General features: G+C 49.8%; 1 protein-coding gene across 1 annotated transcript in view; it reads right to left on the minus strand.

Moving 5' to 3' along the window:
• Nucleotides 1–3813: 3813 nt before the first annotated feature.
• Nucleotides 3814–24637, minus strand: part of GALNT2 (polypeptide N-acetylgalactosaminyltransferase 2) — a 175112-nt gene continuing 154288 nt past the window's right edge. Inside the window, exons 12-16 of the mRNA XM_020900443.2 lie at nt 16260–16352; nt 15879–15962; nt 14173–14299; nt 10471–10590; nt 3814–6303 (exon numbers count right to left, since the gene is read on the minus strand). Coding sequence (XP_020756102.1) covers nt 6148–6303; nt 10471–10590; nt 14173–14299; nt 15879–15962; nt 16260–16352 — 580 coding nt within the window. The 3' untranslated portion in view covers nt 3814–6147. The remainder of the gene's footprint in view (nt 6304–10470; nt 10591–14172; nt 14300–15878; nt 15963–16259; nt 16353–24637) is intronic.

Raw genomic sequence — 24637 nt, forward strand, 5'->3', positions numbered from 1 at the left:
TTAATATATAGAAATCTGTTGCTTTCCTATGCATTAATAATGAACTATCAGAAAAGGAATTCAAGGAAACAATCCCATTTACAATTGCAGCAAAAAGAATAGAATAAAAAGGGATAAACTTAACCAATGAAGTGAAAGACCTATACTCTGAAAAGTATAAAATATTGATTTTATACTATCAAATTGATGAAACTGAATGATACAAAGAAATGGCAAAAGTATCCCATATTCTTGGATTGGAAGAATTAATATTGTTGAAATGTCCATTCTACCCAAAGCAATCCACAGATGTAATGCAATCCATATCAAAGTATCCATTATATTTTTCACATAAATAGAATGAATAATTCTAAAATTTATATGGAAACTTAAAAACCCTGAATAACCAAAGCAAACTTGAGAAAAAAACAAAGCTGGACTTATCACACTTCCTGACTTCAGACTATACTACAAAGCTACAGCAATCAAAACAGTATGCTACCGGCACAAAAACAGACACATAGATCAATGGAACAGAATACAGAGCCCAGAAATAAACCTATGCACTTACGGTCAATTAATCTATGACAAAGAAGGCAAGAATATACAATGAAGAAAATAATAGTCTCTTCAATACATGGTGTTGGGAAAACTGGACAGCTACATCTAAAAGAATGAAATTAGAACAATTTTCTCACACCATATGCAAAAATAAACTGAAAATGTGCTAAAGACCTAAATGTAAGACTGAAAACTATAAAACTCCTAGAAGAAAACACATGCAGAACACTCTTTGACAGAAATTGTGACAATATTCTTAAGGATCTATCTCCTTAGGCAAAGGAAACAAAAGCAAAAATAAACAAATGGGACCTAATTAAACTTAAAAGTTTTTGCACAGCAAAGGAAACCATTGACAAAATGAAAAGACAACCTACTGAATGGGAGAAAATATTTGCAAATGATATGACTGACAAGGGGTTAATATCCAAAATATATAAACAGCTCATACAACTCAGTATCAAAAACAAAACAAAACTAACTTGAAAACAAATGAGAAAAGGGAACTTCAGTACACTGTTGGTGGGAGTGTAAATTGATGCAACCACTATGGGAAAACAGAATGGGGTTCCCTCAAAAAACAAAAAGAGAACTACCATATAATCTAGCAATCTAGCTCCTGGGTATATGTCTGAAAAAAAAAAAAAAAAAAAATTCAAAAAGATACAATTACTCTGTGTTCATAGCAGAATTATTTATAGTTACCGAGATATGAACTTGGAGAAGGAAGTGGCAACCAACTAGAGTATTCTTGCCCAGAAAATCCCGTGGACAGAGGAGCCTGGTGGAGTGGAGTCCATGTGGTCACAAAAATTGGACATGACTTAGCAAATGAGCACACACACACACCAAGATATGGAACCAACCTAAGTGTCCATCAACAGAAGAATGGACAAAGAAAATGTGGCGTTCTATACAGAATACTACTCAGCCATAAAAAAGAATGAAATTTTACTTCTGCTTCATTGACTATGCTAAAGCCTTTGACTGTGTGGACATGAGCGTGCACTATTTAACACATTAAGAAACATATACTATAAAAATATTTTGATAACTGTATCATTAGTTATCTTGGTGATCTCAAGACGTGAGTCTCACTTACTTGAAAACAAAGGGGCCCCACATTGCCAGCAGACACTAGAGGACCAGGGTGAAGCCTCCTCTCATGACGGATGCAGGAACCTGTGACCGTGTGGCCACCCTGCTCATCCAGCTGCTTCCAGAATTCTTTCAGGGATGACAAGTGTGGTGGGCACTGTGTTTGCCTGAGCGACTGCCCCTCCCTGTCCTCCTGGCCAACAGATCTGCCCAGGAGTGAGGACGGTGGTGCTGGGAGATGACTGCTGCCCACTGCCCAGGCACCTGAGCACTTCCATTGCCCTGAGTGCCTTTCTGGATCTAGGTGGTAGCTGGCACGGGGTGGTCAGGCAGAAAGCAATTTGTTCACAATGAAGTCAAGTCCCAGGATCAACTTGGAACTGTCACCCTGGGCCTTCCTGTTTTACGAGATAATGAATGCTTCTTAATTTACATTGCATTTAGTTGGGACTTCTGACATTCTTAACGAAAAGTGCTTCAATAGAGAAGTCTTTACAATTCAAGAGCAACACAAACAGCTAATTTCTGGAAGCTCTTCAGCAACACTGCACCACTCTGAGTTCCCATGTCTTGGCCCTCGATGGAGGACCCTCCCCCTAACCACCCCAAAGATTCTCTCCATTATCTTCAGGAGGCCAGGGCCTTTCTAAGACTCAATCTATTTCCCTAACTGTGTTCAGTGTGGTTCACAATCTGACAGCTCTGGAGGTAACCTGGGGCAGGGACCAGTGATGGTCTTTTCTGCAGCCTCCGCCCAGCATCCAGGCTGGGCCCATAGGTGTTCAGGCAGGGGCTGCTGGGCGAATATGTCTGACTACTTCTTTGGGACCCCACAAATGCAATGACATTTGTAAATAGGATGTTTATCATATCCAGGTACACATAATACATAAATCAAAGACATATATATATTGTATCATCAGTAAGTTGCTCAGGAATATATAAGAACATCTGTGAAGAGAATTTTCTTCTTTTAGGAGAGTCCATGGACAGAAGAGGGCATGTGAACGTTTTATTTTTCTAGCTGAATGTTTCTCAGAATGTGAAATATATTGCAGAATCTAATTGCTGAGTTGGGATAAGTACTTTGCTCTATTTTTGCAAATCTGACCCTCCCTGCTCCAGCCCATGGCTCGTATAGCTCCCTTCTCCCCAGAAATGGCCTCCACCACTGACCAGACCTACCCAATCTTGTCTCTAAATACCCTACCTGGAGCCTGCTGGACACTCTGCTCATTCCCTTTTTCCCCTCCTAGGTCTTCAGGGTATCAGTGCAATATAGTTTCTCAGAAAATATTTACTGGATGAATGAACTTTTCCCTGCAGCCAAAGCAGGAAACACCCATACACACACACACACACACACACACACACACACACACACACACACACACGATTCCTAAAGGTCCCTAATGTATACTGCACAATTATGATAAGAGAGCTCTTTTTGTTTCTCAGATGTCAGGGGAGCAAATTTTGGTTGCCTCAATTAATGGAGAAAAACAATGCAGAGCGGAGCCTTCAGAAAGTTCAAAGCACTCACTGGTGAATCTTTCCAGCCTCCCCAACCTCACTGCAAATTGCTAAAGAACTGGCAATGTTGTGTTTCCCTGACACACCTGTGGGGCTGCTCAAAGGCTGAGGATGAGGGAAGAACTCAGCCAGCCTGGGATGGAACTGGTGAATAGTATAAGGATTTAAAATACTCTAAAAGCTGTGATGACATCAGCCCCTTACCCCTCCCCTACCCTATGTAGAGGGCAGGCTCTGGGCCTCAGTGCCCGAGGCTGTCTGGTGAGTACTTAGAGTGGTGTGACCTTGGGCAGATTAACCTGTGACCTTGAGGAGGCTAAAGGCTTCAAGAATCAGCTTCCCAAACCAACTGTAAAATGCAGCCCAAAATACTATCCCCCCAGGTGACTGAAGAGACAATGAGGATGTATTTAAGTGCTCCACATGGGGCCTGGCACACAAATGGTAATGATTATTATTACCAATAAGAATAAATGTCAAAAGGTGCAGCAGTAAAAGGTGAATGCATTGTAAGATTGTGATAAGAAATGGTACTTGAGCAGCCCCCCTACCCCACCCAAGACAGACCATAATCACAGGCCCCAAACATCAGTCTCATCCATCCGATAAAGACCAAGAGTGACTGCAGCCGCCAGCAGGGCGTATCTATAAAGTATCTTCTCTTTATTTAAGTTAAACAATTTTCAAGGATGGTTTCCATCTATAAAATGGACAAAGTACAAGCTCTGTACAGCAGTTCTTTTTAAAAATCAACTGGAAAAAAAATTACCAAACTATATTTTGAATCTGCAAAACATACTCACAGACACCATCATTTTAGCTTTTATGAAGACATAACAAGGACCAGCACAGAGAAGACAGCTAATTTTGCCACGCTTTGCTCAAAGGGCTCTTAGGAAAGAATCTTGACTTGTGGAAACGGGAGCGGGAGGGCGGGCAGTCCCAATGACTGAGAAGCAACGCGGCCACAGTAAAGTCACTTTGGCACACTGTGTCATGTAAACAGGGCTCACCTCAGAGAGCCCTCCCCGCCCACCTCTGCTCACAGCGCCCACACCATCCACGGCTACCACCCCACCAGTCAGCGATGGGGAGTTGCCCCCAGTGACCAGGGGACCCATCCTGACGTTACCAAGGTTGGTAAGACCTCTGGGTGGGGTGGAGGTGTGTGGGCGAAAGATTTGTCAAGAATCTGATGACAATTTGCTTTGCTTGAAAGCCAAATTTAATTTTCATCCATGGGGCTTTTTTTTCCCTAACAGTAGTAGTAGCCTGACCATGGATCCCAAGGGCTGGGTGACTGCTTCCTGGCCCACCTGCAGTCAGCAGCCTTGCACAGGTATCCAGGACTCAGCCCAAGAGCTTATTGGTGGTCAAGATCAGCCTCCGAAGATAGAGGTGTGCAGAGTTAATCCAACCATGGCCTCCCTGTCTGCTGAAACTACACCTGGTTGGTTGGCAGGGGGCAAAAATGCACAGGACAAAGTCACCCAGCCAGGCCTCCAGGCCTGAGCACACTGGCATGAAGCAAACCCACATGGGGCTTTTGCAGTGGAGGAAGAAAGACCAACCTCCCCTTTCCTAGAAGAAACAGGCAGGAAAGAGCTGCACCTGGCAGACTGTCTACCTGGCAGAACCCTTTGGGGCCACTTCTCTGTGACCACCCAGTCCCTCCAGAGGGGCCAGTACATGTGCCTGCGTGACGCCTCATCAGGTCTGGGCACCTGTGCACTGAGGCGTTGGGCCAGGGGGCGCAGGAAGACAGGAGGGCGGTAATCCTGGGAGTGACTGGGGCGCCCTCCTGTGGGCGCTGCAGCTGGGCCACCGCTGCGTGAGAGCCCCTCAGAGGCCAGGAGGGCTCTGCCGGGCCAGGCCAGGGGTCAGGGCAGTGCTCAGGCCCCCTCCTGCTTGACTTTTAGTTTACAACTGGCTCGTGTTTTATGCTGACACAAGCCTCCTTCCTAAGCCACAAAGCTCCTGTTTGTACCCTGAATCCTCAGTGTCAACGAGCAGGTGTTCACTTTTCCTAATTCTTGACCCCAAGGTCCTCAGGCAGGCGGGACAGGGCCCAGCGCACCCGGGCCCTCACAGGGCGCCCCATGCTGCCTGTGACAGCTTCCCACCATCACTGTGAGCTGGGAGATTGTTTTTTGCTCACTTTATCCTTAGAGAAAAGAAATTTAATTTACAGAGACCCAAAGCAATATCTGTCTAATAAGTAACCTGTCCAGGGTTTACAGACACCAAGGGCACAAAAAGTGGATTTCAACACAGAGCGTGACTCCCAGCTGAAGCCAGACCGAGATGCCGGGGTGCGGTGGGGGCCTCCGAGCAGCGCTAGCCTCCGGGGAGTGGAGGGGGGACCGCGCAACGGGCGCGGGGGCACCACCTCACCTGTAAGGCTCCGGGGGCAACGGGAGCCCCTTCCTCCCGCCGGCCCCCCCTCCTCACGGCTATGATGGGCCTTGTGGAGAATTTACAAGATGAGGATGACTTACAGGAACCATAGGAACTGACCGTACATTCTCTCCTCATATATCTGGGTTTAGTGTCCACCGTGGAAAAGTTCATATCCAAAGAGGGCAGGTACACCACGTGGAAGCGGTCTGCGCTGGTAAGACAGTTGGGAGGCAGGGCGGGGGGATCGCCGAGGCCGTGGCCGGGGTGGACCCCGCACGGGACGTCTGGGTCCGGGCGGAGGCAGGAGAGGCCGCCTCGCTGTGCGGCAGGGCGCCCGTTCTCTCCCGGTCCGCCCTCCGCGGGCTCGGAGCTCCGCAGCGGCGCTGGGCGGGCGGGGCGCAGGGCCGCGGAGGGCGCGGCAGCCCCTTCTCCTCGCGGCCCGCACCGCGCTGAGGTCTCCCGACCGGCAGACCATGATGGAATACTGAGGTATATAGTTTCTCGGAAAGTTTAAGAAACAGACTTGATGACGTGCTCGCCGCCGGGTGGCCGGGCGCGGGCAGACAGGAGGCCCCACTACGGCTGCAGGTTGAGCGAGAACTTCCACTGCTGCGACAGCGCCGGCCCGCACACCTCCACGCTCAGGCCGCCTGTCTTGGCTGCGCGGCTGTCCAGGCACAGGTTGCTGCCCACATGCCGCAGCTTGGAATTGCCCTCGATCTGCTCCCATTTCTGCAAAAGACAGGAGGACACCTTCCAACACGGCCGCCAACAGGGGAGATGCGGGGGTCTGCTCTCCGGGTCTGCCGGCTCCGCTCAAGGGGAGGTCCCTGACTACAACGGACAGGAGGTCACGGCAGTACCAGGGCAGAACAGATGTCTCTGAGGGCTTAGAAGAGACCAGCGCTCTCTACTGGGTTTGCAGCTCAAACCTCTTCTCTGGAGACCCTTTTCTGTCCCATCCTTCCCCCTCTTCGCGCATCTCCTCATCCAAGCCCCGTGCTCAGGGTCCTTGTTCCTCTCAGTCTTAACAAGGACCACACAGGAGGATTTCTGGGAGGGACTTTGTGTTCATTCACAAGAAGGGCCTCATCTGAGGGTATTTCCCCCGAGGAAGGAGCCACAGTAACCACGCAGGCTCCAGGAGGGCCCAAGCTGCCCCGGCTGTCGAAGGCAGCTCTGCCCAGGCCCAGGGCCGGTCACCTCCGAGTGCCCACTTACACGTGGCCAAGTGCAATGGAAGGGGATGTCGGTATGGACGGAATGCTGTGCTGGGGAGCCCACTTCTCCACCATCTGTGGTCTCACCCTCTCCACCTTGGTGGGCGTGAGAAGCCCATCTCAACCACCCTGAGTCCCCAGGTACAGCCTGCCAAGTTCCACATGTACTGTCCAGGGTCTAACACCATACTCCTGTGTGTACACACCTATGCCCCACTAAACCCAGACCATCCCACCAGGTAAACCAGAAAACAAGCCCACAGCCCAGCTGTGGGAAACCTGAGGGCCTCTCACCCTGTTGTTCATCCCCATGTAAAAATCTCTAATGGTTGTTCTTAAAAAAAAGTAACATGCTTTTTTCTTTCAAAAGCTCTCCCTTCATTAATGCAGGCTGTAATTCTAATTAATTTTTTACACTCTGTGCACTGAGGCTCCTTTCTGTTGGTAGTTTTGCAAATCCTTTGGACACCATGGAATTCAATTTTCTTCCCCTTGCTTTCATTTGTCCTTTGACTCTGCAAATGCAGTCATAACACAAACACACCGATGTGCCTGGAAGCCAAATGTTTCAACTGGCAAGACAGTGCAGCTTCGAGACAGAACTCTCTGAGGAGCCTCCTCTCAAAGGGCAAGTGACTAAGGTGGGAAAGAGGCACAGCAAGGTGGGGAGGAGCCCTCCACTGGGACTGGCTACACAGGGCTCTGCAGGGATGTGCTGTGGGGACCTGGGATGCTGCTGACCCAGCCTGCTGGCCGCAGGCTTTGCCAACAACGAAATGCAGTGCGATCTGATGAGCAGGGGGAGGCGGCCGCTACCTGCCCATCACCTCCCCCTCCACTCCTCTCCCCTTCGCTGTCACTCCTCCTGCTATTTTCCTGCTGTCATGTGAAGTGTGTTTGTACTGCCAACATCCATGTGTCACTCTGAGTGGCCAGAACCCCTCTGACAAATAATGTGGGATGGATGGACCGTGACTATTCTCTCAGTGAGCTCTGCCTGTGTCACAGCGTCAGCCAGATGGAGGGCTTAAAAAAAAAAAATGCTGAAACCCCAGCTCCCTCAGCAGAAGGCGGCCTCAAGCCCTGTGGTGGGGTGGGCAGACTTCTCAGATGCTGAGGGTCCACTGAAGGGCCACACCTTCTCTATCAGGCAAGCTTCGCACTGTAGGAGACTCCTCCAGAGATGGAGCATCTGTATGTCCGTAACAAAGGCTTGGAGTTCAGATAAGGTCATCACTTTATCCCTCCTCCATGCACAGGCAGCCCTGCCCTGACATCCAGGCAGCACACCTGGCCTGACTCGTGTTCTCCTGATGCCGACCGGCAGGTCCCAGGAGGTCGGGGCAGGAACAGGGACTCCCTTGTTTACCAGTCCCTCCTTCTCATCTGAGTGCCACAGACATCAAAACAGGCACTTAAGGACCTGCTGGCGTTCCGCAGAGCAGGGAGGGGGGCACCCAGAACCAGGCGGGAGGGACAGAGGAGAGACTTTGCAAGTGTTTCCGGACACCTGGGATCCAAGCAAGGGGCCTGACCTGGGCTGCAGTGTCCCGGGGATGCTTCTATGAAGTGAATGCTGGTAGGAAACCCGCGTGGAGTCCTGGCTCCAGTAGGCCCCAGGCCTCAGTTTCCCTAGACCTGCCTGTCTTGTGAGGAGGGACAGAAGAGAATAAGCCCAGGCTCCCTGTGGGCACATGGGAACATCATTTAGGGGCTGCACTAGCCACTTCCCCTGGGCTCAAAAAAGGCTTTGCCCCCAAGGCACCACCAGGGCGCAGATCAGAGAACACCAGCTAAAAAACGTAAATGTACATTCTGAACGGTTTGAAAAAGGTAACTTGAGAGTGTGTGTAACATATATATTTGCACCTTAATTGTTTACAATTTATAAATTTAAAAAGGAAAAATATTTAATGAATAAACAAAAATGTGGAATTTCTCTTCAAAATGTCCATTGGTGGGGGCCTTCCCTGGTGGTCCAGGGGTTAGGACTCTGTACTTCCACTGCAGGGAGCACGAGTCCATCCCTGGTCGGGGAATTAAGATCCCACATGCAGCCCAGTCAGTGCACCCCACCAGCAATGAGGCCAACTGGACCAGTGGAAGTTCAGCTCTGCTTCAAAAATGAGTTTATGACTTTACTCACGAGTAGTTAGGGAAATACTGACCTACAAACCAGCCTAGAAAAGACAGCAAGGTTCATGATAATGTCTCCAAGGGAGGTGTGTGTGTGTTTAAATTGAATTTTTATTCCAAAGACTAATGGGTAGAAAGAAAATAGCCAAAACTAAAAACAACTGCCTTGACTGGAACTTAGAAGTAGTGGGTTTGCAGGTGAGCAAACAGTAGGTGACAGTCTTGGCACTCTGATAACAGCTATAACCAAGAAGGCATAAAAATAACCAATGTCCTGATACATAATGTGGATGTGCAGCGTTTACAGTAAATGGCAAGAAGGGAGAAAGAAAGGAAAAGGAAAAGAAAAAGAAATCCACAAAACCCCCAAACTCAGAAATTAACAGTAATTTAAGAACATACCATAGTGAAGACTTTTGGTAACAAAATTTTCTTAAAATGAGAGTCTTCATACTAAAAATGAGAGTACTCAAGTTCAAAAGCTAAAAACTGAAGAGGGAACAGTTATACTGGCTTAGAAGATCTGCCACCTGTCACAAGGATGACAATCAGCCCTAGTTCCAATCACAGTGATAACCAGTGCAGCCAGAGAAACAACATCCAGGGGTGTGGGGAGGAGAATAAGCTACATTAGGCCTCTGGCTTCAGAAATAAAGGGCTCTTTATAGATACTGTTTTATAAAATACAGGTCTTACCTCTCAGGGTTGGAGGTTCATCAGCAAGGAAGTGAAACACCTCCTCTGAGGTGACGTTATCATGAGCTTCACTGTCTTTTCTAGGCTGGTTCGTAGGTCACTGTCTCACTAACGTCTCATGAGTAAAGTCATGAACTCTCATCTTTAAAGCAAAACTGAACTCCATTGGTTCGGCCAGCCTGGTTCCTGGCGGGCTGCCCTGGGCCGCTCCAGTGCTGTGGAGAAGCCAGGGGCCGGGACTCCACCAGGTCACTCCCTGGTCTAGGACCAGGGGTCTGTGCCTCCAGGCAGGGTCGGCGGCAGGGAGCTGCAATCCACGCACCCCGGCCACCAGCACCCCCATGCCTCGGGTGCTCCCAGGCACCACCAGACACAGTCTTTCCTGGTGCAGGAGGCCTGGCTCAGGGAGGGCCCGGCCTAGCTCATCCAGCCCCCAGGACGAGGGGGAACCCCCTCTGGTGCTGGGACTCCCACCCCAGTGCCCAGCCCGTGTAGACCCACACAGGAGTTGGACACGTAGCCGCAAAGCACAACCCTGCCCTTGCAGCCTATGAAAGGGGAGGCTCAACATAAACAGATGAATCCAGAGGTGGTGGGAGAAACATTTAGGATGGTGGGCTGTGGCAGAAGCGGCCCCCCAGAAGATGGACTAGCCTGGGTGACACCCATCCCATGCTCTTCACAGGGATCCCAGGCAGGATGTGCTGGGTGTTCACAGCTTGTCAGGGGCTCCACGTGGGGACACAAGACAGCACCAGTCACAGGTGCCCCCAGTGAACACCAGGCCCTGGGCGCCCGGCCCTGGGGCAGGGCGGTCTGGCTTGGGATTGTCCCCACCGGCACCTACCTGCCTGCTGTCGTTCTCCCGGCAGCCCTGCAGCTTTATGAGGGAGCCAGGGGCCCGGTCCACCACGGTCAGGCACAAGTCCATGTGCTTCACTGACTTTTCCTTGGTGAGGGCCCATTCCTGCAACACAAACCTGAGGTCAGGGCTCGGCCCATGGGGTGAGGATGCAGCAAGGAAGGGCCCCAGAAGGGAGGCACGCAGGGAACAGGCTTCAGGAGCCCCAGCCAGTTCAGGGCCAGCAAAGGACTTTGTGCCCAAGAGCAAGTCTCCAACGGGAGTGTCAGGAGCTTCACCTCTGAGCACGAGGCCAATGCCAGTAAGTACTTCAGTGCAAACACAGACTAGTGCTCCACACCCCATCTTCCATCATTAACTGTGAGCTGTGAACATTGCAGCCCAGCTTGTCACCCACGGGTGGACAGTTAAGGCCAACGTTTCCTTGGGATGACTCTGATGTGACACAGGCACAGTTTGCAAACAGCATTTATGGCTGTGGCTGTCCTGTGTGAAATCATACACCACATATAGCACATTCAGCCTTACCACCAACCACTAAGCCAGGCTACTGATGCTTGAGAAGCCCTGTGAGCACCCTACAAATGGACCTAGGTTTTTGCCTGCACATGGCACAGCCAGCCCTGGGTGCCTAGAATGTGCCTGGCTCTGTTCTAAGCCCTTTATACAATAGTCCCACGAGAGGCTATTATTAATCCCATTTTACAGATGAGAAAACTGAGCCAGAAAGTGCTGAAATAGCTTGCATATGATCTTAAAGAATAGACATACATGTGCACACACACAAACACACACACACCCCTTAAGAGCTGAGAGCAGAACCCTTTATTCTGAACACTAAGCAAGAGCATGTGAAGGGTAGGAGGCTGAGAAGGGGACACGATGGGTGAGTATGACCACAGGCAGGAGAGGAGGTGCGGAGCCTGCTCTGGGCAGGGCCACAGTGGAGGCAGGAGGACAAGGCTTCTGACCTTCACTCTGAGACTTGATGTGTGCAAAAGGATAAAACCCACATGAGCCCCCAGGATCTAGAGCCTCTTGTAACTCAGAATCCCTCAGGAGGTGCCCTCCCTGCTTCTTCTGTACCCCCAGGAAAGCCACTGTAAGTCAATCTGTCTATTCACCTGTCCACTCATCCACCCAGTGCCTGGCCACTAAGTGCCCGCAGTGACTCAGGTGCCCTCTGGGGGCTGGACCCAGGGCAGGGAACACACAGGCCAGGCCCTGCTCCCAGAGGCTGTGTTCCTTGTGGGGAGAGAGGGTATCACCCTAGCGCTTGTGCTGTGTAACATGAGGCACAGTGAGTGCTATGCAGAGATTGTTTTCCTGTTCCCTGCTCGCAGGGGACAGAGGTAAGGGAAGAATGCAGAATCTTTTAAAGAAGCCTCATTGCTCCTCACCTAAACCACCTCGGAGCAGATGGTCTGTTATCAGGACAGTGTTAACATCTGGGGGCCACATATGCACCCCCGACCCACTCAGCAGTGGGACACGAGTCCAGCTCAGGGGGTGAGTGTGGGGGCAGAGGCTTGGGCCTCATCCAGGAAAGGGAGGAGAGCCCCTGGGCCATGGGGGGGCTTCCTTGTCCCCTGACAGGGGTTCAGACTAGGCAGCCCCCTTGGATCCCTGAGCTTCAGCTTTCTTGTCTTCCGATTAGTGTTTCTCAAAGAGAACTCCAGGAGGAATTCTAGGAAAAGTTGCTTCCAGGTCAAGTAAATTTGGGAAACACTGAATTTGGACCATGTGTCACTCTTGCAAATTTACCAGTAGCCTATGAGAGGCTCTGAAAAGTCCTAGAGGAGAAGAACCTGTGTGGCCTGTCTTCCATGGAAGCCCAGAGCTCTGTGCCCACCTGTCTCCGGGGCTCTTGGTTCTGAGCATGCAGCGCATTCTCAGAAGGGCCGCATGCTGGGCCGTGAGGGTGGTTCCAGTCTTCCAGGAGGCTGTCCTTCCCAGGGAGGTGGGGGGAGTAGGGTGCCTCAGAGCAGCACCCAGCACCACAGGGGTGCCAGGAGGGGGCAGAGCCTGCACCTTCCATTCTTCTAGGTGTCCGTGTGCGACAGGGACATGGAGCTCTGCCTCTCCGTTCAGCAAGAGGAGTGATGGGGGGAGCCCTCTGTATGGGGAGGGGTTTTCAGTTGTTCTTGGAAGCTGTTGGGGGCTTTGCTGATCTCCACAGAAAGCTCACATCTGAATGTTTCTACAATCTTCCTGCCACTGTGTGCTTCATTATTTTAAAACAGACTTTACACTGAATCCCAGAAAAACTAATTCAGCTACGCAAACAGCAGAGATAGTTGCCATTTCCTTCTTCTGTTGCATGTTAGTGATCTGAATTTGCAAATAAAGTTCATGAATATTTAAGAAGTACTTTTTCAAGCTGCCACTCTTAAATTTTCCCATTTCCTGTGTGTCTGCTGAGGCCCAGTTAGAAACCAGATGACACATCTTACCCTTTCAGAGCTGGGTCCAATTTTCCATAAGGACATGCTATTTAACTCGCGCATGGCTAGGTGAAGTGCAGTGAAATGAAGTGAGAACTTTACACCCCGTTGCCCTCCCCACGTCCCCAGTGCTGGGCGTCCACACGTGGCCAGTGGCTGCTGTGCTGAGTGGAGCAGCACAGAGGACTAGAGGGTGGTCTGATCTGGAAAGGGGCTCACCGGGTCCAGGCTGGTCCACGGAGGATGGTGCTCCTGGACTGGGGTGGAAGTGCCGGACCACCTTGCTGTTACCTGCCCCTTGGTGTCCTTCCTGCTGGGAAACCCTCCCTGCCCAGCACTCACGGAGGCCACCCAGCCTGGAGGGCTTCCAAATACCCTGCTGCTCTAACCCCAGATTCATGAAATCAGGCTTTCTGTGCGTGGGATCCGGGATCCATGCTTCCCCAAAGTTTCTGGGCTCTTCTGCTGAGGGCCAGGGAGGTAGCCCGCCTTGGAGTATGAGCTGGAGCCGGCCGGGGGCTGTCTGCTCCCCACGCCCTGCCTGTCACAGGTCTGGACAACCACAGAGACGACACCACCCGGAGGAGACAGGAGGCCAGGAACCAGAGGCTGCCATCTGTCTGGACATTTCTCAAGAGAATGGGGCACAGCCAACTTCACACAAAGGCAGGCACCCTCTTTTGAAAAGAGCTCCATTTAAAGAAGACTCTGGGATACACTGAGCTCAAGTGACTTTTTTTTCCCCAGTGGCAGGCCCCGTAAGAGCAGATGACAGCACCCAGCACCGCCCAGCCGTTTTTTGTGTCTGAAGCCCTCATTTTACCACATACCTATTATCAGCTCAGAGGAAAACCACTTTCCAGGACACTGTCCTCTGGGACACAGGCCACAGCTGGGCCTTTCCCACGAGGACAGAGCTGTGAGTGTTCACATCTAAGCTGTTATCATCTAACGGGCAGCCCTAGCAGCCACGGGTAAGCGCCGGCGCGCAGAGACCTGGGCGGGCGTAGATGCAGACAGGTGCCCTGGGATGAGCACCGGGGCGTCAGGTGGAGAGGAGGACGGGGGGGGGCGGGGGGAGACCCAGGTCACCCGCCCTGTGCACCAGAGCCTGCCCAAGGCTGAGCACAGCCCCAGGAGGACAACCCCTCCGACCCCGAGGCCCGCTGTGAGCGGGTGGCCCTCTCAGGAGGGCGGGGACAGGAAGGGTGGCTTCAGGCCCCGGCCTTCCCCACGCACGTACCTGGTTGCCCCCAGCATTGTGACACTCGTAAACACCAACGACACCATCAGCGAAGTGGCCCAGAGTGTCCAGGCAGTTGGTTCCCTGCTGCAAGGCCCCAAAAGCTATATCCTGATGGTCGGGAACCCTGGAATCAAGGAGACGGTCACTCGCTGCACTCAGGGTTGCCGGCTCCCTGTCTGCCCCGCCCCCAGCCTGTGCTCAGAGCCCTCGGAAGGGAGCCGGGCAGTGAGACAGCAAGGCCACCCTCGGGCCAGACGCCCCCGACACAGGCCCAGCTGCGCCCTGAGACGGCATGGCTTCGAGATTCTCAATCCCTGACCCTAAAGGCAGAGTTTTAGGTTGAAGTAGACTTTTTGTTTTGTACCAGAGAAATTTTTCTGGAAAGAACATGCCCCTTTCTTCTTTGTGTTAGTTGTTGAAAGTCACTTAGAAAAGCAATTAATGTGGTCAGATCCTGCTGCTTGTAACTGTCCGGTAGACTGAGGACTAACCTCTATCTAAGAGCAGGGGGAACACAGGTGGGTCAGCCAGGTGCCCTGGTGCATTCAGAGCAGGACAGCACAGTGGCGGGCCGGCTGCAAGCTCAGAGCTGCCATGGGCCTGCCTTGGCTGCGCACCAGCCTTGTGCGCTCCTGTGTGCCCTCCTCCTCAAGGAGGCTGCTGCAGGGGCCACAGAGCATCCCGCCCGCAGCCCTCAGCACGGCTGGGCCGCCAGGAAGTGTGCTGGGAAGGCAGAGACATTCGCCGACGCGGCACAAACATCAGCCTGGTGTCCCCCTTGCTGGGCATGGTCGGGGCAGCCGATCTACGCATGGCTATGGTGTGAATGCTTTACACGTGGGAGCCCAGGTGGCGCAGGGCCCATTGCCACCCCAAATCCCCGGGGATCTCGGGTCACAACTGCGGTAATGTCCCTGCATCTGCTCCCCAGGCACAGGCCACAGTGACACAGACGCACCAGCAGGGGCCATGGTCCACTGCCGTGAGCCCCTGGTCTGCTGCAGGAGAGGCAGTGACTGGGGCATCACGCTGCTGACGGCCTTCCCAGAGCGGGCAGGGAGAGCACTCCTGTTCTTCCCCTTCCTCTGGGGTGTGGGAAACACGGAGGGACCCCAAGAGCGAGGTACGTGAACCGCAGCAGAGAGGCCCTGTGGCCCCAGACGAAGCTCTGAGAGCCCCTTAGCACAGAAGGGGGTGGGGTGGCTCCTCAGTCACAGCCTCTGTGTGCAGACACGTGACCTGCTGTGAAATGCACTGGGAAAAGCCAGAAAACAGAATGTGCCCCACAGAGGCAAGACCTGTCTGCTGACTCCCCTAAGAAGATGAAGTCCAGAAGCAGCCTGAAGCCCACAGACTCACAGGTCTCCCCATGTGCCTCAGGATGTGAGTGGGCAGGCATTAAAACAACAGGCCCGTGTGGTTATTCCTGCGACACATGAGGTCAGAACCAGCCTGGAGGAGAGCTCCGCAGGCGGGACTTTCCTTTGCGTCTCTGCTGGGCGCTCTCCCCTGCTGGCCAAGCCTTGGGTCTCAGTCCCTACACAACTGCAGAGGAGCCTGTGGGCTGGGGGCGAGAGCGCCGCCTCGGGGAGCCTGAGGACAGCGGCGGGGCAAGCTCCTGGCCTCTCTCTGAACACGACCTTCCTCCAGGCCCTGCACCCGGCGGGCACTGGCTGAAGCAGAACCCGGCCCCGGGGTCTCACCTTAGCTCTGGGTAGACGTTTTCCAGGTACCATTTGAAAGGCTTGCAGTTAAGTTTCTTCCTGAGCTCCAGTCGGCTCTGAATACTGGAGAAGGAGACAAGATTCCTTTATAAATTTAAAAAACAGATGGGCTCTACATCAAACCTCGAAATCTGCTGATGAGAAAAGAGTCGGGGCAGGCAGTGGGGACTGGATCATCCACAATGCTGTTTGGACTCGTCTATCCCCCGCGCCTCCCAAGAGGGTCCTCACGATCCTTGAGCGGAGTCCCCTCTTTGACACCTGATCTGCTTATGGTGTGGGCTGCCCCTGCCCTTGTTGCACACACACACACACACACGCGCGGAGGATCCCAAGCAAAACAGCAAGAGTCACACTTACTTTCCGTAAGGGACATTTCTGGCAGAAGGCACTGCTGCGTAGTAGAAGTTCTTGTACTCGTCCATCCAGACCTCTGCTGCCCGGCGGGTGTTTCTAGAAACAAAACAAGTCTCCCTGAGCTGTGAGCTCCTTCTTCCCATGGGTGCTGCTCTGTCTGCACTGAGCAAGTGCTGTGGAGGCCTCAGGGTCAGGCTTCCAGGGGGCTGGCGGCCTGACAGGTGCCCACATGGAGCAGAGACCAAGCTGGCCCCCACCCCCAGGGGTCTGCAGGCGGCTGGCATTCAGCAGGTATCACTGAACAATAGAAACACCCTCCTCATCTTTCATAGAACACAGACTGTCAAAGAGCAAAAGTCAAAGTTAGAATGACAGCGTACAGAGGTATTTTGAAACGGGGACTGTGGCGGTACCACCAAGAAGGACCAAAAAGAATCACTCTTGGTAACTCTTATTGTGTAGCCCAGAAGGCTGGTGTCAGGGAGCAAGGCCAAGAATCCTTGACCTCCTCTCTCTGGCCTTTCTCATCATGCCTGTGATGGAGAGCTACGACTAAACAGCTCTGGGAGAAGTTGAGAGCAAATCACAGTTGCTATTAAATTACTTTGGGCAGAGCTGAGCTGAGAGCATCCTGTTTGGACCAGGAATAGTGAGGGCAGTAGTATATGCCCCACATTTGGGGTTCCCACTGCCCTGTGCTGGAGGGGTCCAGACAGAACAGGCTTCTTTGGAAGGCCAGAAGACCCCACGTTTACATCTCACAATCATGGAGAGAAATGACTTACGATCAATAAGGCCAGTGGGACAAGCTACCTTGGAATGTATGACATGTACTAGAGGCTGCCATATGCACGGCACCAGCATCTTCTCCTGCCAGCATCCTCCTTAGAGCATCTGTGGAGCAGCACTGAGACAGTGAATGTCTCTGCTCCAGAATCCCTGGACTCTGCTCCAAAGTAGACTCACATTTTGGGCTGAGTGCCAGTTCTCCTTAAGAACCCATATAAAGGCATTCCATGCTTCTAGATAAATACATTAGGGAGACAAGATTCACCTTCTATAAGAACAGGTATTGTTCCCTTATTAAAAGTTCTTTTTTTAAAATGGAAACTGATAGAAAGTGAAAGTTGCTCAGTCATATCTGACTCTTAGGGACCCCATGGACCATACAGTCCATGGAATTCTCCAGGCAAGAATACTGGAGTGGGTAGCCTTTCCCTTCTCCAGGGGATCTTCCCAACCCAGGGATCGAACCAGATCTCCTGCATTACAGGCAGATTCTTTACCAGCTGAGCCACAAAGGAAGCCCAAGAATACTGGAGTGGGTAGCCTATCCCTTCTCCGGGGGATCTTCCAGACCCTAAGGAATCGAACTGGGGTCTCCTGCATTGCAGGTGGATTTTTTACCAACTGAGCTATAAGTGGGAAGCCTTTCAAATCATCTAAGTTACAATTACTAAAATAATTTGTTTGGGGCCTATATCCTTCTTGGCACCTCTTCTTAATATCTTCTGCTTCTGTCAGGTCCATGCTAAAGCCTTCGACTGTGTGGATCACAATAAACTCTGGAAAATTCTGAAGGAGATGGGAATACCAGGCCACCTGACCTGCCTCTTGAGAAACCTGTAGGTAGGTCAGGAAGCAACAGTTAGAACTGGACATGGAACAGCAGACTGGTTCCAAATAGGAAAAGGAGTATGTCAAGGCTGTATAATGTCACCCTGCTTATTTAACTTATATGCAGAGTACATCATGAGAAACGCTGGGCTGGAAGAAGCACAAGCTGGAATCAAGATTGCTGGGAGAAATATCAATAACCTCAGATATGCAGATGACACCACACTTATGGCAGAGAGTGAAGAGGAACTGAAAAGCTTCTTGATGAAAGTGAAGGAGGAGAGTGAAAAAGTTGGTTTAAAGCTCAACATTCAGAAAACTAAGATCACGGCATCTGGTCCCATCACTTCATGGGAAATAGATGGGGAGACAGTGGAAACAGTGGCAGACTTTATTTTTTTGGGCTCCAAAATCACTGCAGATGGTGACTGCAGCCATGAAATTAAAAGATGCTTACTCCTTGGAAGGAAAGTTATGACCAACCTAGATAGTATATTAAAAAGCAGAGACATTACTTTGCCAACAAAGGTCCATCTGGTCATGACTATGGTTTTTCCAGTGGTCACGTATGGATGTGAGAGTTGGACTGTGAAGAAAGCTGAGCACCAAAGAATTGATGCTTTTGAACTGTGGTGTTGGAGAAGACTCTTGAGAGTCCCTTGAACTGCAAGGAGATCCAACCAGTCCATCCTAAAGGAGATCAGTCCTGGGTGTTCACTGGAAGGACTGATGCTGAAGCTGAAACTCCAATACTTTGGCCACCTCATGTGAAGAGTTGACTCACTGGAAAAGACCCTGATGCTGGGAGGGATTGGGGGCAGGAGGAGAAGGGGACAACAGAGGATGAGATGGCTGGATGGCATCATCGACTCGATGGGCATGAGTTTGAGTAAACTCCGGGAGTTGGTGATGGACAGGGAGGCCTGGCGTGCTGCGATTCATGGGGTTGCAGAGTTGGACACGACTGAGCGACTGAACTGACTGAACTGCACTGTCAGGTCCATACCATTTCTGTCCTTTATTGAGCCCATCTTTGCATGAAATATTCCCTTGGTATCTCTAATTTTCTTGAAGAGATCTCTAGTCTTTCCCATTCTATTGTTTTCCTCTATTTCTTTGCATTGATTGCTGAGGAAGGCTTTCTTATCTCTCCTTGCTATTCTTTGGAACTCTGCATTCAAATGGGTATATCTTTCCTTTTCTCCTTTGCTTTTCACTTCTCTTCTTTTCACAGCTATTTGTAAGGCCCTCCTCAGACAGCCATTTTGCTTTTTTGCATTTCTTTTTCTTGGGGATGGTCTTGATCCCTGTCTCCTGTACAATGTCATGAACCTCTGTCCATAGTTCATCAGGCACTCTGTCTATCAGATCTAGTCCCTTAAATCTATTTCTCACTTCCACTGTATAATCATAAGGGATTTGATTTAGGTCATACCTGAATGGTCTAGTGGTTTTCCCCACTTTCTTCAATTTAAGTCTGAATTTGGCAATAAGGAGTTCATGATCTGAGCCACAGTCTGCTCCCAGTCTTGTTTGTGCTGACTGTATACAGCTTCTCCATATTTGGCTGCAAAGAATATAGTCAATCTGATTTCGGTGTTGACCATCTGGTGATGTCCATGTGTAGAGTCTTCTCTTGTGTTGTTGGAAGAGGGTGTTTGCTATGACCAGTGCGTTCTCTTGGCAAAACTCTATTAGCCTTTGCCCTGCTTCATTCTGTACTCCAAGGCCAAATTTGCCTGTTACTGCCAGGTGTTTCTTGACTTCCTACTTTTGCATTCCAGTCCCCTATAATGAAAAGGACATCTTTTTTGGGTGTTAGTTCTAGAAGGTCTTGTAGGTCTTCATAGAACTGTTCAACTTCAGCTTCTTCAGCATTACTGGTCAGGGCATAGACTTGGATTACCGTGATATTGAATGGTTTGCCTTGGAAACAGAGATCATTCTGTCGTTTTTGAGATTGCATCCAAGTACTGCATTTCGGACTCTTTTGTTGACTATGATGGCTACTCCATTTCTTCTAAGGGATTCCTGCCCACAGTAGTAGATATAATAGTCATTTGAGTTAAATTCACCCATTCCAGTCCATTTTAGTTCTCTGATTCCTAGAATGTTGACGTTCACTCTTGCCATCTCCTGTATGGCAAGAATACACAGAAGAACTATACAAAAAAGATCTTCACGACCCAGATAATCATGATGGTGTGATCACTCATCTAGAGCCAGACATTCTGGAATGTGAAGTCAAGTAGGTCTTAGGAAGCATCACTATGAACAAAGCTAGTGGAGGTGATGGAATCCCAGTTGAGCTATTTCAAATCCTAAAAGATGACTCTGTGAAACTGCTGCACTTAATATGTCAGCAAATTTGGAAAACTCAGCCATGGCCACAGGACTGGAAAAGGTCAGTTTTCATTCTTATCCCAAAGAAAGGCAATGCCAAAGAATGCTCAAACTACTGCACAATTGCACTCATCTCACACACTAGCAAAGTAATGCTCAAAATTCTCCAAGCCAGGCTTCAGCAATATGTGAACCGTGAACTTCCAGATGTTCAAGCTGGTTTTAGAAAAGGCAGAGGAACCAGAGATCAAATTGCCAACATCTGTTGGATCATCAAAAAAGCAAGAGAGTTCCAGAAAAACATCTATTTCTGCTTTATTGACTATGTCAAAGCCTTTGACTGTGTGGATCACAACAAACTGTGGAAAATTCTGAAAGAGATGGGAATACCAGACCACCTGGCCTGCCTCTTGAGAAACCTGTATGCAGGTCAGGAAGCAACAGTTAGAACTGGACATGGAACAACAGACTGGTTCCAAATAGGAAAAGGAGTATGTCAAGGCTGTATATTATCATCATGCTTATTTAACTTATATGCAGAGTACATCATGAGAAATGCTGGGCTCAATGAAGCATAAGCTGGAATCAAGATTGCTGGGAGAAATATCAATAACCTCAGATATGTAGATGACACCACCCTTATGGCAGAGAGTGAAGAGGAACTAAAAAGCCTCTTGATGAAAGTGAAGGAGGAGAGTGAAAAAGTTGGCTTAAAGCTTGGAAAACTAAGACCATGGCATCCAGTCTCATCACTTCATGGCAAATAGATGGGGAAACAGTGGAAATGGTGGCTGACTTGTTTTTTTTTTTTTTTGGTTCCAAAATCACTGCAGATGGTGACTATAGCCATGAAATTAAAAGACACTCCTTGGAAGAAAAGTTATGACCAATCTAGTCAGCATATTAAAAAACATTACTTTGCCAACAAAGGTTTGTCTAGTCAAGGCTATGGTTTTTCCAGTTGTCATGTATGGATGTGAGAGTTGGACTATAAAGAAAGCTGAGCACCAAAGAATTGATGCTTTTGAACTGTGGTGTTGGAGAAGACTCTTTAGAGTCCCTTGGACTGCAAGGAGATCCAACCAGTCCATCCTAAAGGAGATCAGTCCTGGGTGTTCATTGGAAGGACTGATGCTGAAGCTGAAACTCCAATACTTTGGCCACTTGATGCAAAGAGCTGACTCACTGGAAAAGACCCTGATGCTGGGAAAGATTGAGGGCAGGAGGAAAAGGGGACGACAGAGGATGAGATGGCTGGATGGCATCACCGACTCGATGGACATGAGTTTGAATAAGCTCCAGGAGTTGGTGATAGACAGGGAGGCCTGGCGTGCTGCAGTTCATGGAGTCACAAAGAGTCGGACACAACTGAGCGACTGAAATGAACTGAACTGAACTGATCCTTCTTATCAAGTGACGTATGTGTCTAGATGGATTGTTGTTTAGAAGACCCTGTAAGAGGCAGACAAGATAATTCGAATATTCCTGTCCTCTGATCTAGCAGTTCCCACATCTAGAAATTAATCAACCAGGAACGAAAACATGCTCAATTTAGCACTGTTTACAATGGCAGAAAAAGCAGAAACTGTACAACCATCAACAGTAAAGTGGTCAAATACATGGACTCCTCTGAGGCCATGAAAGATACAGGCGTTATGTTTCACGTGTTGCTATAGGAATATGTCCCTGACTTGATGGATGAAAATACAGTAGTAGCAGAACAGCACATGGTAGAGATGTGTGTGGTGGGAGAAGAAGAGTGTGGAGGAGGGGAATAGGGGGGAGGGAGATTGAAGGATGTTTTCACCAAATTAAAAGGTTTTAGGAAGTGCAATCACACAGCAGTTTTAAATCACCTAAAAGTCATTAAGTGAGTTAAGTCATTTCTCAACTCCTAAATGCAAAGCCCCCTTTTCTGTCTACTTAATAAAAAAAGATACATAGGTAGCCGCAAAGAAGGAGCTTCCTGCACTGCTCAGCACTAGTTTAAATTCACTGGTGTAAATATTTCTCAGGCGCCTATACAGCAAGCAGTCTTCTAGGAGCTGTAAGTACAGGGCACCTCGCCTTTGCTCTCCTCCCGGCCTGGCCTCGGTGCAGGTAAAGTAGTTCTGCCAGGAAGCAGGCAGGAGAGAGAGGGTGGGACTGGCCAGTCACACACACTAAACAGGAAAATGTTTGGTAAGAGAGTAAGTTTAAACTGCTGCTTTCTGTATTTAATTTAATCGTAGTCACCCTCCCCATGAATAAGTCTCACCATTAACTACTAAAAGTAAACCCAAATATCTTCTAAGGCACCTGCCCTGCGGTCCCAAGGCTGTTCTGACTGGGAGCTCCCTTGGCCTTTTGGTAAACCCTGATCCACATCCACATGCAAGCACATAGGCAGCACTCTCCAGTCTCTTAAGAGGCTAACTGGAAACAAAGCTGTAAGAAAGAGAAGGGACTGCCCAAGGGTTCTCACTCAACGGGTATCCAGGGATGTGATATGATGTAAGGGCTTGCGGGTGTGGCATCACCTTGCTGTCTCTAAAGCAACAGGGCACACATGTGGCAGAATAAGACAGGAGCCCAGGGGCCACTTTTCCATGCATTCCTCCCATCATCCCTGCCTCCTTCCCTTCCTCACACAGTGACCTGCACCAATGAGATGGTCCTACCTGCCACCCTGTAGAGTGTATCTCTGTAGAGTCTATCTCAATGCTGAAATCTAGCAGCCTCAAGCACTAACTGTACTTGGAGATTTGGATAAAAAGTAACATGGACTCCAGAGCCAAGTGGCCAAGACTGAATCCCACTTTCCAGCTGCATGAACTTAGACAAAGGAACTGAAACTTTTTGTGCCTCAGTCTCTCTTACCCCTACAGTGGAAATGTGGGTGATGGTTTAGGTTGCCAAGTTGTATCAGACTTTATGACCCCATAGGCTCTAGCCCACCAGGCTCCCCTGTCCATAGGACTTTTCCATGGCAAGAACGGCAAGAATCCATGGCAAGAATATTGGAGCGGGTTGCCATTTCCTTCTTCAGGGGATCTTCCCGACCCAGGCATTGAATCTGTGTCTCTTGCATGGCAGGCAGTCTCCAACATGACAGGCAGATTCTTTACCACTGAACCACCAGGAAAGCCCAGAAATAATAATACTTACTTTATAAGGCTTTATGAGGAGTACGTACTCATACACATGGAGGGTATGTGAATATTTATAAAGCATCCACCAGCCTAGCACATATGAAACACTTTATAAATATTAGCTATTGTTGTCAAGTCCCAACTTTTAGATGGTGAAATATTTACACCCTGAATGCCACATATTAGAAGAAATTAAAGAGAGCTGGATTTCAAAACTAACATATTCCACCTCCCTATCTTTTAGGTGAGTCAACCAAGAGGGGGCAGCAAGGGCCTTGCTGAAGGCCTGACGATCCACGCTGCCCCCAGTTCTGAACCACGGATCCGTTTCCTCCCAATATCTCCAGCGTAAGGACTCCTGGGCTGTAAAACAGAATGGAAAAGCTTCCCTTCTATAAAACAGTGGGGATTTTTTTCCCCTTTAAAAAAGCATATAAAGCAATGTCTTGTGTATTTTAAAAGACTGTTTTCTGAAACCCAGGCTTTGCTGGTAGCTATCAGGCTTTGATTTGAAGTGTTTGATCTATCTCTACAAGAGGTTTCTGAGAAGAGTCTCACAGTGCCCCAGAGGAAAACATACATATCACTGCTTGATTTTGTAGAGGTTGTCATGTAAGAACATATTTTTGTTTCTAACAAAGAGAAATGAAGTTTAGACAACATCTGGGAAATGATATACTTTTTGGGAGAAGGTGATTTGGTCAGAAGCATTATATGACATTTGGCTTCTGTCCCTGAATGTAGATTCTCTATGCTAAGAAATCTAGTTTCTGTGCCATACAGGAATATTGTGCAATCTATACTTAATACATGTTTTAAAATGCCACATGCAAAATAAACTAGTCATCCCCCACCTTACGCATGCCCACCCTGCTCTAAGGTGCCCTGTGTCTGCAGGGGCACCCCGTCAGCCAAGTGTGTGATCGCCAGCATGGGTGTCACCAAGGAGTCCCCGCTGGCTCTCTCCTGTTCATCAGTAGACACGCCTGTCTGGCCCCCGCCCTCTAGTGGAGGGGGAACATGCCACCCACACCATCATTTCCTCTTGGTGTCATCCTTGCCATCCTCTGGCCACTGGCCAGAAGAACCCTTCTGAAGTCCAAAACAGAGTCTAGTAGCTGCTTACAACCCACAGGAGCTCCCTGCTCCCGCATCAGACAGCGCGCTGTGCTGTCCTCAGTCCCTACAGCTGCCCCTGTCATCGCCGAGGGGCGGCCCCTTGCAGGACATGTTTCCACACAGGCCTGTTAGGGGCCGGTCAGCAGTGCTCGCGGCCCTGCTGGGCCTCTG

The sequence above is a fragment of the Odocoileus virginianus genome, unplaced genomic scaffold (assembly GCF_023699985.2).
Source record: "Odocoileus virginianus isolate 20LAN1187 ecotype Illinois unplaced genomic scaffold, Ovbor_1.2 Unplaced_Contig_14, whole genome shotgun sequence".
NCBI lineage: Eukaryota > Metazoa > Chordata > Mammalia > Artiodactyla > Cervidae > Odocoileus > Odocoileus virginianus.